This window comes from Trachypithecus francoisi, unplaced genomic scaffold (genome assembly GCF_009764315.1).
Source record: "Trachypithecus francoisi isolate TF-2019V2 unplaced genomic scaffold, Tfra_2.0 Lachesis_group5, whole genome shotgun sequence".
Lineage (NCBI taxonomy): Eukaryota > Metazoa > Chordata > Mammalia > Primates > Cercopithecidae > Trachypithecus > Trachypithecus francoisi.
The window spans coordinates 144038244-144053485 of record NW_022681470.1 but is presented as its reverse complement, the minus strand read 5'-3'; the positions used below and the strand labels follow the sequence as shown (position 1 = coordinate 144053485).

General features: G+C 51.6%; 1 protein-coding gene across 5 annotated transcripts in view; it reads left to right on the top strand.

Moving 5' to 3' along the window:
* SAFB (scaffold attachment factor B) overlaps nucleotides 1–12492 on the top strand; it is a 46360-nt gene extending 33868 nt beyond the window's left edge. For 2 of the 5 annotated variants that reach the window (XM_033199535.1, XM_033199538.1), the window contains 8 exons: nucleotides 1164–1270; nucleotides 5152–5439; nucleotides 8001–8138; nucleotides 8378–8420; nucleotides 11031–11149; nucleotides 11359–11462; nucleotides 11834–11900; nucleotides 12176–12492. In XM_033199535.1, coding sequence (XP_033055426.1) covers nucleotides 1164–1270; nucleotides 5152–5439; nucleotides 8001–8138; nucleotides 8378–8420; nucleotides 11031–11149; nucleotides 11359–11462; nucleotides 11834–11900; nucleotides 12176–12305 — 996 coding nt within the window. In that variant the 3' untranslated portion in view covers nucleotides 12306–12492. Of the gene's footprint in view, nucleotides 1–1163; nucleotides 1271–5148; nucleotides 5440–8000; nucleotides 8139–8377; nucleotides 8421–11030; nucleotides 11150–11358; nucleotides 11463–11833; nucleotides 11901–12175 lie in introns of all 5 variants that reach the window. The other 3 variants (XM_033199537.1, XM_033199536.1, XM_033199534.1) reach the window with 3 other exon arrangements.
* Nucleotides 12493–15242: the final 2750 nt, after the last annotated feature.

Below are 15242 nucleotides of genomic sequence, written 5' to 3'. Positions count from 1 at the left end.
AGGTTCACGCCATTCTCCTGCCTCAGCCTCCCGAGTAGCTGGGACTACAGGCGCCGGCCACCACGCCCGGCTAGTTTTTGTATTTTTTAGTAGAGACGGGGTTTCACCATGTTAGCCAGGATGGTCTCAATCTCCTGACCTCGTGATCCACCCGTCTCGGCCTCCCAAAGTGCTGGGATTACAGGCTTGAGCCACCGCGCCCGGCCAAGGGTTGAAATATTTTTTAATACCAGTGAACTGGTATTGTGCGTCACTTTCTGGACCTGCCATGATTTCAATCTGCCAAAGCCACAAATTACACAGCTGGTGTCCTTCAGCGATCCTCCCGGGGGTTTTTAAGTGATTCTCCTGTCTCATCCTCCTGAGTAGCTGGGACTACAGGCACCCGCCACCACACCCGGCTAATTTTTGTATTTCTAGTAGAGACGGGGTTTCACCACGTTGACTAGGTTGGTCTCAAACTCCTGACTTCAAGTGAGCCACTGCGCCAGCAATTTTTTTTTTTTTTTTTTTGTCCAAGTCTTGCTCTGTCACCGAGACTGGAGTGTAGTGGCGCATCCTTGGTTCACCGCAACCTCCCCCTCTCAGGTTCAAGGGATCCTTCCACCTCAGCCTCCAAAGTAGCTGAGATTACAAGCATGCACCACCATGCCCAGCTAATTTTTATTTTTTATTTTATTTTTATGTATTTATTTATTTATTTTTTTGAAACAGAGTCTTGCTCAGTCGCCCAGGCTGGGGTGCAGTGGTGCGATCTTGGCTCACTCCTAGCTCCGCCTCCCGGGTTCACACCATTCTCCTGCCTCAGCCTTCCGAGTAGCTAGGACTACAGGCGCCCACCACTATGCCCGGCTAATTTTTTGGTATTTTTATTTATTAGAGATGGGGTTTCACCATGTTAGCCAAGATGGTCTCAATCTCTGGACCTCGTGATCCGCCCATCTCAACCTCCCAAAGTGCTGGGATTATAGGCATGAGCCACCGTGCCTGGCAGTTTTTATATTTTTAGTAGAGTCAAGATTTCACCATGTTAGCCAGGCTGGTCTCAAATTCCCAAACTCAAATGATCCACCTGCCTTGAACTTTGAAAGTGCTGGAATTACAGGCATGAGCCACTGTGCCCAGCCTCTGCTTTAACTTTTTAATGTTCTTTGGTGAACTAGGCTTCCAAAAGCCAGGATCGCAAATCAGCCAGCAGAGAGAAGCGGTCCGTCGTGTCCTTTGATAAGGTCAAGGAGCCTCGGAAGTCGAGAGACTCAGAGTCCCACAGGTGAGTCGGGATCCAGAAACGGTTTGGTGTTTTTCCTAGAATGTGGTCATGACTGTGTCCTGAAGGACGTTTGCAGAGTTCCCTGGGGTGGGATAGAGCTGTCAACCTTTTTGCTCCTTCAGCTTTCAGTTCATAGACTTGTTATGTTTTGACTTTCATACTACAGCTCTTTTTTTTTTGGAGACAGAGTCTTGCTGTGTCGCCCAGGCTGGAGTACAGTGGCGTGACCTCAGCTCACTGCAACCTCCACCTCCAAGCAATTCTCCTGCCTCAGCCTCCCGAGTAGCTGGGACTACAGGCATGCGCCAGCACGCCTGGCTAATTTTTGTATTTTTAGTAGAGACAGGGTTTCACCATGTTGGCCAGGCTGGTCTGAAACTCCTGACCTCAGGTAATCCACCCGCCTTGACCTCCCAGAGTGCCAGGATTATAGATGTGAGCCACTGTGCCCAGCCTACCTATGGCTCTTTTCAAATAAGTCTCTTCCCAAAGATTGTAGAAGGTAGCAAAGGCAGGGAGATGGAATGCCTTCCAGCATCAATAGTGCACGTGGGCCGGGCGCGGTGGCTCAAGCCTGTAATCCCAGCACTTTGGGAGGCCGAGACGGGCGGATCACGAAGTCAGGAGATCGAGACCATCCTGGCTAACACAGTGAAACCCTGTCTCTACTAAAAAAATACAAAAAACTAGCCGGGCGAGGTGGCGGGCGCCTGTAGTCCCAGGTACTCGGGAGGCTGAGGCAGGAAATGGAGTAAACCCAGGAGGCGGAGCCTGCAGTGAGCTGAGATCCGGCCACTGCATTCCAGCCTGGGCGACAGAGCCAGACTCCATCTCAAAAAAAAAAAAAAAAAAAATAGTGCACATCAACAAAAAATACCAAATTTGCTCCGGAAGATGTGAAAGCGGGAAGACAGTGAGGTAGATCCAGCGAGGGCACTGAAAGGGCTTCCTTTTTTTTGAGATGGAGTCTCTGTGTCACCCAGGGTGGAGTGCAGTGTCATGATCTCAGCTCACCGCAGCCTCCACCTTCCCTGTTCAGGCAGTTCTTCTGCCTCAGCCTCCCAAGTAGTTGGAATTACAGGCACAAGGCACCACACTCGGCTAAGTTTTGTATTGTTAGTAGAGGTGGGGTTTGGCCATGTTGGCCAGGCTGGTTTCGAATTCCTGACCTCAAGTGATCTGCCTGCCTCGGCCTCCCAAAGTGCTGTAGATTACAGGCGTGAGCCACTGCTCCAGGCCTGACAGGGCCTCATTCTTAAATAAGTCAAGAAAGAACTAAACACAAATGTTATTGGCGAATTACAGCTAATTTATCTTTTCTATGAAGAAATACTTCGTTAACTTTAGTTTTAAAAGTAAGGACCCCGGCTAGGCGTGGTGGCTCAAGCCTGTAATCCCAGCACTTTGGGAGGCCGAGACGGGCGGATCACGAGGTCAGGAGATCAAGAGCATCCTGGCTAACACGGTGAAACCCCGTCTCTACTAAAAAAAATACAAAAAACTAGCCGGGCGAGGTGGCGGGTGCCTGTAGTCCCAGCTACGTGGGAGGCTGAGGAAGGAGAATGGCGTAAACCTGGGAGGCAGAGCTTACAGTGAGCTGAGATCCGGCCACTGCACTCCAGCCTGGGCGACAGAGCGAGACTCCGTCTCAAAAGAAAAAAAAAAGTAAGGACCCCCAGGCGCAGTGTCTCACACCGGTAATCCCAGCCCTTTGGGAGGCCGAGACTGGCAGATCACCTGAGGTCAGGAGTTCGAGACCAGCCTGACCAACATAGTGAAACGCCGTCTCTACTAAAAATACAAAATTCGCTGGGCATGGTAGTGCGTGTCTGTAATCTCATATACTTAGGCTGAGACAGGAGAATCAAATGAACCCAGGAGGTGGAGGTTGCAGTGAGCCAAGATCCCGCCATTGCACTCCAGCCTGGGCAACAAGAGCAAAACTCCATCTCAAATAAAAAATAAGGACCATTAGTTTAAAAGGAGGGGGAGAGGGCACTGCTCTGCCTATGAAGTAATCACCCTTTTATTCCTTTAAAAAGAAAAAAAAACAAAACACAAAATCTCACATAGTCCTGTGAATGCAGACATTGGCAGATGGCATTTCTGCTGGGGGAGTAATGAACACGGACAGCCTGGGGGGCACCCGCAGGAGCCTGCAATGCTAAACGCTAGAGTGTTCCAGACCCTTGACCCCTCTCCGTGTCTGCCCTAGAGGAACCTATAAACAAGGAAGTGTTGGGCTTGGGTGTCCCGTCAGGTTGTGAGCATTTGGACACAACTGCAAAGTTCCGGTAAACCGCAGCCCTTTCATACTAGGGGCTCCTCCAGAAAGTGCTGAGATCCACAGAGGCAGGCGTGGGAGGATCCAAGACATGTTGGGTGAACTGAGGAAGTTGCAGTCATTTGGGTCCAGAACACAATGAGGCAAGATTATATATTTCTGCTGGGACAGAAAACACAGTTGTCCCAGAGATGATTGGCCTCAGGACCCCTGCGGATACCAAAATTTGCAGAGGATCAAGTTTCTGATATAAAACGGTGTGATATTTCTGCATATAACCCATGTACATCCTCCTGTACACTTTAAATCACTTCTAGATAACTTCTGATACAATGAAAACGCTCTGTCAGTAGTTGGTATACTGCACCGAGGTGCTTTTTTTTTTTTTTTTTTTTTTAGTAGCTCCCTGCACACACCCTTTTGTTTTGTTTTGTTTTGTTTTGAGACAGGGTCTCACTCTTTCACCTAGGCTGGAGTTAACATGGTACAATCATAGTTCACTGCAGTCTCTACCTCCTGGTTTCAAGTGATTGATCCTCCCACCTCTGCCTCCCAAGTAGCTACTATGCCTGGCTAATACTATTTTTTGTGGAGACGCGGTCTTACTTACTGCCCAGGCTGTATATCTAATAACTGTGTAGGTAAAGGATCAAAAGAAGAAAATCTGAGCCTGCGCACAGTGGCTCACGCCTGTAATCCCAGCACTTTGGGAGGCAGAGGCGGGCAGATTGTTTTGAGCTCAGGAGTTCGAGAACAGCCTGGGCAACCGTCTCTACCAAAAAAAAAAAAAACAGTGAGACCGTCTGGCTCTTGTCTTTTGTGTTTTATATACAAAGACTGGAGGAATGCACTAAAATGTCATCTGTATCCCTGCCAAAAGGTGCAACTGGTAATGTCCTCACACCTGGGGGGCCTGCCAGCCCCACTTCACAAGGACTTATTTAATCCTGTGGTCTAGGGAGTGAAGGTTCCAGTTCACACTCAGTCACTATGAAGCATATACTCTGTTGCTTTTTTTTTTTTTTTTGAGAAGGAGTCTTGTTCTGTTGCCAGACTGGAGTGCAGTGGCTCACTGCAACCTCTGCCTCATGGGCTCAAGTGATTTTCCTGCCCCGGCCTCTCTAGTAGCTGGCACTACAGGTGCATGCCACCATGCTCAGCTAATTTTTGTATTTTTAGTGGAGACGGAGTTTCACCATATTGGCCAAGGTGGTCTCGATCTCTCGACCTCATGATCCACCCACCTCAGCTTCCCAAAGTGCTGGCATTACAGGCGTGAGCCACCACGCCCAGCCTGTTGCTAATTTTTGGCTATTTCCTGAAATCACTTGTCAAGCTCCAGGAAATGTTGGGTAAATGAGGCCCAGTTCACGTTATACCTGATCACACACACACATCCTGGGCCTCATTCCTGGGATTTTCCTGGACTCCTCCCGTGGGCCGGAGAAGCCTTCTCCCTGCTGGAGTGTACGGTTCTGCAGACCACGTAGTGGAGGCGCAGCCCTGGAGTCTGCACAACCAAGCGTCTTAAAGTCAGCCCCGGGACCTGGCGGGGGATGTCTAGGTCCCCTTCTGCAGCTCTACTGTTGTGCAGCAGGGTACGTGAGCGCAGTGAACGCGAACAACGCATGCAGGCGCAGTGGGAGCGCGAGGAGCGTGAGCGGCTGGAGATTGCCCGAGAGAGGCTGGCCTTCCAGCGCCAGCGGCTGGAGCGTGAGCGCATGGAGCGAGAGCGGCTGGAGCGCGAGCGCATGCACGTGGAGCACGAGCGCAGGCGCGAGCAGGAGCGCATCCACCGTGAGCGCGAGGAGCTGCGGCGCCAGCAAGAACTGCGCTACGAGCAGGAGCGGCGGCCTGCGGTGCGGCGGCCTTACGACCTGGACCGGTAAGCAGATCTGCGCTGCCCGTAACACGTGGCGTTCAGAATCGTGTTAGGGACCTCACAGTTGAGTTAGCTTGACTTTTTTTTTTTTTTTTTTTGAGACGGAGTCTCGCTTTGTTGCCCAGGGTGGAGTGCAGTGGCTCAATCTCGACTCACTCCAAGTTCCGCCACCCGGATTCACGCCATTCTCCTGCCTCAGCCTCCCAAGTAGCTGGGACTAAAGGCGCCCGCCACCACGCCCGGTTAATTTTTTTGTATTTTCAGTGGAGACGGGGATTCACTGTGTTAGCCAGGATGGTCTCGATCTCCTGACCTCGTGATCTACCCGTCTCAGCCTACCAAAGTGCTGGGATTACAGGCGTGAGCCACCGCAACCGTCCAGCTTGGATCTTTCATTCAAAGGAAGCATAGGCCGGGCACACTCGCTAAGCCTGTAATCCTAACATTTTGGGAGGCCAAGGTGGCCGGATTGCCTGAGCTCAGGAGTTCGAGACCAGCCTGGCCAACATGGCAGAACCCCATCTCTACTAAAATACAAAAATTGGTTGTGGTGACAGGCGCCTGTAATCCCAGCTATTCGGGAGATTGAGGCAGGAAAGTCGCTTGTACCTAGGAGGCATAGGTTGCAGTAAGCCAAGATCACACCACTGTACTCCAGCCTGGGCAACAGGGTGAGACTCCATCTCGAAAAAAAAATTAGAGACAGGAGACTGGATAAAGTAGTGCTGGTTAACTAATCAGGTTCAAGGGTGGCACAGACCTCCTGAGGAGGGAAGCTCAGGGCAGGCGGAGCGTCATGTCACGAGTGCCCAGAGGAGGGGCTGCCAATTGCACCTCCTTTTTAAGACTCTTCCCTGGCTTTTTTTTTTTTTAAGACAGAGTCTTGCTGTGTCACCCAGGCTGGAGTGCAATGGCGCGATCTCAGCTCACTGCAACCTCCATCTCCTGGGTTCAAGCGATTCTCCTACCTCAGCCTCCCTAGTAGTTGGGATTACAGGCACCCACCACCACGCCCGGCTAATTTTTGTTTTTTTAGTGGAGATGGGGTTTCACCATGTTGGTCAGGCTGGTCTCGAACTCCTGACCTCAGGTGATCCACCTACCTCAGACTCCCAAAGTGCTGGGATTATAGGCGTGTGCCACTGTGACCGGCCTTGTCCTGGCTTTTTTAATCCATTGTAATTTGTTTTTGGTTATTCTGGAAATAAAGAATTAAAAAAAAAAAAAAAGACTTTTGAGACAGAGTTTTGCTCTTGTTTCCTAAGCTGGAGTGCAATGGCACAATCTCGGCTCACTGCAATCTCCGCCTCCTGGGTTCAAGCAATTCTCCTGCTTCAGCCTCCCAAGTAGCTGAGATTATAGGCATATGCCACCACACCCGGCTAATTTTTTATATTTTTAGTAGAGACAGGGTTTCACCATATTGGCCAGGCTGTCCAACTCCTGACCTCAGGTGATCCACCTGCCTTGGCCTCCCAAAGTGTGCTGGGATTACAGGCGTGAGCCACCATGCCCGGCAGTAAGTTTTTTTTTTTTTTTTTTTTTTTTTTTGAGACAGAGTCTCGCTCTGTCACCTGGGCTAGAGTGCAGTAGCCGGATCTCAGCTCACTGCAAGTTCCGCCTCCCGGGTTTACGCCATTCTCCTGCCTCAGCCTCCCAAGTAGCTGGGACTACAGGCGCCCGCCACCTCGCCCGGCTAGTTTTTTGTATTTTTTAGTAGAGACGGGGTTTCACCGTGTTAGCCAGGATGGTCTCGATCTCCTGACCTCGTGATCCACCCGTCTCGGCCTCCCAAAGTGCTGGGATTACAGGCTTGAGCCACCGCGCCCGGCCTCGGCAGTAAGGTTAATTTTAATTTCCCAAACATACTGAGGAGGAGATAGGAACACAAAATGCTGAGCACAGCTGCTGTCAGGAGTCAGGTGCCTAATTCCAGCAGTGGTTGTGTCAGGCTTTACACGTGCACTGCAACCTGGCAAAAATCGCTGTTTGTTGTTTCTTTCTATTGCATGGGTTGAAGGGGAGCCTAGGTCATGTACAATGCAACTTCTATGAAGGGCCTTGTAAACTCTTCTTGGATCTATTATGCCTTGGTACGAAAGCCTTCTGATGAGAGTTCATTATGGTCATCTGTGTGTTGCAGCAGTACATGGCCAGGGCTGCTGGCAGGGCAGGAGGTGGGGCACGAGAGATGGCAAGTGCACTTGACAGAGCCCCTCAGGGTGGAGGCTCACGTGGCTTCCTGAGCGGAGGTGGCTGTGTAGGACTCCAGAAGCCATCTGCAGGCAGCCCGTAGGACTGACTGCTTAACTAAATGGCAGTTAACTAATGGCTCCCCCTTTAGAAAACCGAGGCCACTTTGATCAGGGGAGGTGGGTGTGTGGGACAAAACAAAACAGCTGTGCAGTCACTGGGGTCAAATCAGATCTTGCCTTCTATAGCAGAGAACAGTCTTGGTGAAAGTTATCCTGGTTCTATGAAGTGATAGGGGCTAGCTCCCACAAAGGTGATAGATACATTTGGGGTGGAGGATCCCTCTATCTCTGTCTCTTGTCCCCTCACAGGCGAGATGATGCCTATTGGCCAGAAGCTAAGCGGGCCGCCCTGGATGAGCGCTACCATTCTGACTTTAACCGCCAGGACCGCTTCCACGACTTTGACCACAGGGACCGCGGTCGCTACCCCGACCACTCGGTGGACAGGTCAGTTGGGCCTCTGCTGGGCGTGCAGGTTTTCTTTTTCCTGGCTCATTCTCTGACTAAGAACAAGGACTCCTGGGCTCTCTGAGCCCACTCCGTTCATCAGGTGTATGCTGAGTCAGGCCCACAGGTCTCCTGCCTCCAGTTGGGGAATTGATGCTTTTCATTGGGGGCCTGATGGTCCTTTCTTTGTGAATAAGCCTATTCTTCCCCTTACGGTTTGATTTAAATTACCTTTTCAGGAGAGAAGGTTCAAGGTCAATGATGGGAGAACGAGAAGGACAGGTAAGTCCAAAGCTACAGTGGTAGCCACAGAATTTCCCGTAGAATGGGTTCTTTTCCCTTCAGCGTGCCTTCTTCCTGCGTTTTCCTTGAGTGAGAGACAAAATGAGGAAAGAGAAAAATATAGTACTAGAAAAGTCTAGGTGTATGGGATGGAAATTTGGGATTATTTGGGGTTAGTCTTGGCTGTCAGTCTGAACAGTTACTCTGAAGCCGTTTTTAGCCTTGACCCCGGGGTTCTGTGTCCCACACTCACCACAAAAGTGCCAGGGAACCTTGGGGTGTGACCTGGCTCTGCTGGGAAGTGTCTAGTGAGCCGCACAGCTGACTCAGACAGGTGCATCTGGGAAGGCTGTGGTTGCTGTGTCTGTCCTCGAGTGCCTGCCCTCTTTGGAAAGTAAGGACATCCTTCATCACCCCAGGGCCCTGCTCAGCCTTGGAAAACAACTAGGTCTCTGATCTGTGCTCGTTCTCCTTGAGCGGCTAGCACATTAGAACAATAAGCTTCATTTTATCTTTCCATCTTACATTGAGACTGAGACTTTGCAGGAGAGCCTTGGACCTCTAGTGGCTTTCCCTGTAAACTCGGGGGCAGCATGTTGCTGTGTGGAAGATGCCACCTCTCTGAGGACTCCACTCATGAGCCGTTTCTCCTCTTGCCAGCATTTTTCGGACTCCAGCATAAGCTTCCCATTTCTGTCTCCCTTGGTTCCTTAATGTGGCTGAGCATAGCCAAGTACTCAGCTCTGTCTTGGGATCCTTAGGAATTCCATCAGCCTCATGGGGTTCCTTTTTCCCTGCTCCTGGAGGCAAATTATATGCAGCAAAACCTAGAACTAGTCCTATGGATTTTCTCTGGTGGAGGAGCATACACCAATGGTTCCATGTCCAGGCTCCAGAATCAGATAGAACTCGGGTCACACCTTGGTGTCACCTCTTCCTGCTGTGCCTGTCTCCCCAGCAGTGAAATGAGGGTGATATTCCTCCTACACAGGTTGGGGTGGTGGGGAATTTACATGAGGTGGGCGCGTGTCTGTACAAACGTGTTTATCATTGCCAGCTACTTTTTTTTTTTTTTTTAATAGAGACGGATCTCACTATGTTGCCCAGGCCAGTTTTGAACTCCTAAGCTCAAGTGATCCTCATGCTTCGGTCTCCCAAAGTGCTAGGATTACACATGTAAGCCAGCATGCCTGGCCACCAGCTACTTTCATGCAGGTGTCAGATACGCTCTCCTAATAGTGGAAGGCAGTTTGATCCGTTCTCCTCACACAGTCATAAATGAGTCATCACAGTTACCCCAAAGGCAAATGATGATCTCTCCCTACAGAGAAAACTAGCACAGAACTTATGGGCCTTGTTGAACTGTTACCTGGGTTGGTTGGACAGAAAAATGTTGGTTCAATTTTCAAATACTAAGGAGAGCTTATTTCAAGAGGCCCTTTTTTTACTTTGTTGAGGGGAGGCGTCAGAGCACACGCTGGGGAGAATCGGCCAGGGAAGCAGGCAGTGGTAATGTGGGACATCTTGCATATGGTGGAGCATGCTGCCATCTTTGCCTTCGCCCTGGCAGAGCTCTCTCTCCATTGAATGGGGAGGTGAACTTGGACATGTACGATGACCAGGCTGCGTCGAGGAGGTTTCCTTACCAGGACTCTTTTCTAGTTGCCTTTCACCTACAATATTGTCATGGGGCAAAAGCCCCAGAGGCCACATACACATTTGTGGAAAGAGAAAGAACAGGACGGTGGAGCCAAAGCTCCCTCACTAGCTTTTGTGAAAGTCAGGCTGGAAAGTGCTTCCGGCCACAGAAACAGGCTGTGGGTATAAATATTAACCTTGGCCCTCAAAAAAGTAGGCATAGAGTGTGACTCGCCCTCTCTTGGTCTTCCCTGAAATAGCAGGGTCAAGAACTCCTGGTCTCTGTTGGCCATGTGGTGTACAAAAACAATGACACAGAGGAGGGCATAGTGGGACTGGCCAAGTGGATGACCAGCCATTTATCTGTTACTGTCCTGTGTCCTGTGTCCTGAGTGGAGCAAGATGTAAGGTCCTGGACCAGGCACCCAGCAGAAACTTCTGAGAAACTTGACTGTGAGGAAGGCTGCTTGCTTGCCTAGCAGTTGGTTGGATGAGGGGCTCTGATACTTTGTTCACTGTGGAAGGAAGAAATTTGTAAAAATTATTTCCGGAATATGTACACATTAAAGATTTATAAACCTGACCTTCCCTTAGTAGAAGACACTTAATAAGAAAGTACTGTTGGCTCTGGGCACTAACCACTTGAGCTGTGGGACCCAGGGAATCTCTCTCTCAAGCGTCATCTTTAGTGGGTGACCCCGGTGGCCCTCCCGGCTCTGGTGGTGCCGTGGGTACCTGCCTTGGAGATTCCTTGGTACTAGTACCTTTTGTGTACCAGGCTATGAGCCTAGAGCACAGGGCCTCTGGCCTGCAGATTTCAGGAAGGCAGCTATGTCATGTGAACCAGTATGGCCTGCCAGCACTTCTGTCCAGAGTGACTGTCGTTGTCATCATTAGCGTGTAGCCTGAAAAGCCTTGGGGTCTAGGGGCTGACACTGAAGGTTTTTTTCCTCCTGGCCCTGTGATTTCCAGCATTACCCAGAACGCCATGGAGGACCAGAGCGCCACGGCCGGGACTCCCGCGATGGCTGGGGGGGCTATGGCTCCGACAAGAGGATGAGTGAGGGCCGGGGGCTGCCTCCTCCCCCCAGGTTTGTGTCCCACACCCCACAGTACCTGTCCCTGGCCTCACAGAGTCAGCTGACCGGATAGGTCTGTCCCACCAAGGGGCCCCCAAGTCTCTGGGATGTGGGCACAGGGTGGGAAAAACACAGGGATTCACCCTCCAGAAGCCACCACACTTATTAGCATGAGAGCCAGAGATGGGGGCAATCCAAATCAGAGATGTCTCTTTTTCAAGGGGCAGACGTGACTGGGGGGACCATGGCCGAAGAGAGGATGACCGGGCATGGCAGGGCACGGCTGACGGTGGCATGATGGACAGGGATCACAAGAGGTGGCAAGGTGAGGAGCAGCTCTGGGCTGGGACCAGGGTGTGCTGGGAAGTGATGGAAAGATGGAGGCCACGCCTTCTCTCACTCCTCAGGGGAGCACAGGAGGTGCTCTGCCCTCAGTGCTGGAATGAGGAGTGAAAAGCACTTCAGACACCACCTACTCTCTGGTGGTCTGGCCCAGGAGTTGGACAGTGGGCGTTCCCGAGTCCTCTGCTGGGAGGACACTGGATGTCTGTGGTCACCGTGCTGAGGTGTCCTCCTGGGACCTGCTAGTTGCGGGTACCTGGGGGCATCACCAAAGGGAGTGCAGTGGGCTAAATGTGCTCAGGGTTCCACGCCATGTGCGCAGGTTCCCTGTGTGAAAGCACTTCTGTCTTCCAGGTGGTGAGAGAAGCATGTCCGGTCACTCGGGGCCTGGCCACATGATGAACCGAGGAGGGATGTCAGGGTAAGGCATGCCAGGGGCGGCTCCCCTTTCCCCTGCTTTGCATATTGGCCTACCTTGGAGGACGCTTAACAACCAGTCCTTCCAGCTAACGCCCCCTCCCCCAAGTGTGATGTGAGGCCAGGCATGGGGTACTGGGGAGCCTGCCGCCACTCAGGAGGGGAAGGCATCAGGAAGGGGCCTTGCTTGCAGGCAACATCCAGGGAAGCTGTGCAGCCTGGGATGGGCCAGGGGAGCAGGAGGATTTCACAGTCACACCAATGTGAATTTGTTCCTAGGCGCGGCAGCTTTGCCCCAGGCGGGGCCTCCCGGGGCCACCCCATCCCACATGGTGGCATGCAAGGTGGGTTCGGAGGCCAGAGCCGGGGGAGCAGGCCCAGCGACGCCCGCTTCACTCGCCGCTACTGAGTACTTGGAATCCTGTGTCCTGTCACGTGGCAACAAGGCTATGTTCTGTTAGGAGTTATCTTAAACTGTGTAAAAATATTTTTTTTTTAATCTGCTGCCATATTGTAGCTCAATACAATGTGAATTTTGTTTTTCGTTTTGGGTTTTTTTTTTTGTAATAAATGTGTTTCCGTTCACATACCCTTTATTTAAAGTGTCATTTCTTTATTTCCGCCTCTTTAAATGAAACGAAATTATACTTAGAGTGTCTTTTAGTTGTATTGATATATACTGTTCCTTTTATTATTTTTTTTCTTTTTTCTTTTTTTTTTTTTTTTTTTTTTTTTTGAGACGGAGTCTCGCTCTGTCGCCCAGGCTGGAGTGCAGTGGCGGATCTCAGCTCACTGCAAGCTCCGCCTCCCGGGTTTACGCCATTCTCTCGCCTCAGCCTCCCGAGTAGCTGGGACTACAGGCGCCCGCCATCTCGCCGGCTAATTTTTTGTATATTTTAGTAGAGACGGGGTTTCACCGTGTTAGCCAGGATGGTCTCGATCTCCTGACCTCGTGATCCGCCCGTCTCGGCCTCCCAAAGTGCTGGGATTACAGGCTTGAGCCACCGCGCCCGGCCTTTTTTTTTTTTTTTTGTTTGAGATGGAGTCTCGCTCTGCCACCCAGGCCTGGAGTGCAGTGGCACAATCTCGGCTCACTGCAAACCCCGCCTCCCGGGCTCAAGTGATTCTCCTGCCTCGGCCTCCTGAGTAGCTGGGACTACAGGCACCTGCCACCACGCCTGGCTGATTTTTGTATTTTTAGTAGAGTGGGGGTTTTGTCATATTGGTCAGGCTAGTCTTGAACTCCTGACCCTCGTGACCTGCCCACCTCGACCTCTCAAAGTGGTGGGATTACAGGCATGAGCCACCGTGCCTGGCCAACTCTGTTTATTTCTAAATATGTATGAAACGCATGTGATAGAAAACCTCCAGGAAGGCATCCGGGTGTGGAAGAGGCTTTCCAGTGAGACGATTGGTTTTCGCATAATGGGCCTGTGCGGTGCAGGTTTTGCCTGGCTTCTCAGGTCAGCAAGCTGTCCCCTCCTTTAATGTTAGCACAGACAGGGCTGCTCTGCTCTTGGGTGCTGGGTGACATCCCTGTCAGGGTGTGGGGGGTCTCACACCCTGCTGATGGACACTGGCAGATGCTTCCCCCACGGATCACGCTCAAACCAAGCCTGCGAAGATTTCCAGCTGCCACTTTGCACGCTGACTTGCCAGAGCCCAGTCACTACCATCATGTGGATGCTTCTGCATTACCTTTTTATTCAGAGGACAAACTATTTTCACGGCAGGCAGAGTCGGGGGTGGAAGCAGTGAAGGCTGAAGGTCCTCAGCAGCATCTCAGGCCTGCGGTGTGCTTGTGCGTGGATGCAGCCCCCTTGTGCCAGGTTGGGGCTCTGACCAGCCCAGGGCTGGCCTCTGCGTCGGCCAGAAGGGACAAGCTCAACGCCAACCCTCCACGTACCAATAGCAGGCTGGAGCCACGGAACCTGGGATCCAGCACCTGTCCTAATCCAGGAAGCCAGACCAGACTTGGGACATACCTCACACTGTGAAGCAGGTGCCTCCCACATTTTGTAAGCCTCACTAGTGGAAAGTGAGGAGGAAGCAGCGTCCAGCAGACAGGAAGACGGTGGAGCCCTGGTGACACTCTAGGGTCCCTTCGGCTGTAAAGGACAGGTGACCCCACCAATACCAGTAGTGGCTTAGATGATAAAGGGGGGCCCTTCCCTGCCTTAACGGGAAGTCTGTAGTGAGTTCCCGGGGTTCACTGCAGCCCACCTCAGGGCTCTGTCTCTGAGGATTTTGGGGCTCTCATGGATGACGGATGGCTGAAAGAGCTCCAAGAATCCTATCCACCCACAGTGTGGGTACATCGGGGCCTATCCAGCAGGACAAGGAAGGGCAGGAAGAGGGACTCGCACTCACAGGCCTCTTGGCAAACTCACCCCTGAGGCTCCACGGCCGGAACTCGGTCCTGTGCTTGCCTTTCTTGCGACCTGTCCCTGGCGAAGATGAATGTTTCCTTTCAGAAGGGATGTGACATCCAGGAAGGAACCCAGTGGTAACCCCCAGCAGCCATGTTCTCAGCCTTCCCCTCATACTTTTTTTTTTTTTTTTTTTTGAGACGGAGTCTCGCTCTGTCGCCCAGGCTGGAGTGCAGTGGCCGGATCTCAGCTCACTGCAAGCTCCGCCTCCCGGGTTTACGCCAGTCTCCTGCCTCAGCCTCCCGAGTAGCTGGGACTACAGGCGCCTGCCACCTCGCCCGGCTAGTTGTTTTTTTTTTTTGTATTTTTTAGTAGAGACGGGGTTTCACCGTGTTAGCCAGGATGGTCTCGATCTCCTGACCTCGTGATCCGCCCGTCTCGGCCTCCCAAAGTGCTGGGATTACAGGCTTGAGCCACTGCGCCCGGCCACCTTTTTTTTTTTTAACACACAAGCAGTTCACATTGTTTGTACTTTTTTTGTTTTGTTTTGTTTTTGTTTTTTGAGACGGAGTCTCCCTCTGTCTCCCAGGCTAGAGTGCAGTGGTGCAATCTTGGCTCACTGCAACCTCTGTCTCCTGGGTTCAAGCAATTCTCCTACCTCAGCCTCCTGAGTAGCTGGGACTACAGGCACCTGTCACCATGCCCGGCTAATTTTTGCGTTTTTAGTAGAGATGGGTTTTCACCACACTGAGCAGGCTGGTCGTAAACTCCTGACCTCAAGTGATCTGCCCACCTCGGCCTCCCAAGGCGCTGGGATTACAGGTGTGAGCCACCGCACTCGGTTCCATTTTTTTTGAGCCATATGCAGTTGTGCCTGCCAGTAATCAATCCCAGCTACTTGGAAGGTCAAGGCAGGATGATTGTTTAAGGCCAAGAGTTCAAGTCCAGCCTGGACAGTAGAGCAAGACCCCATTTCT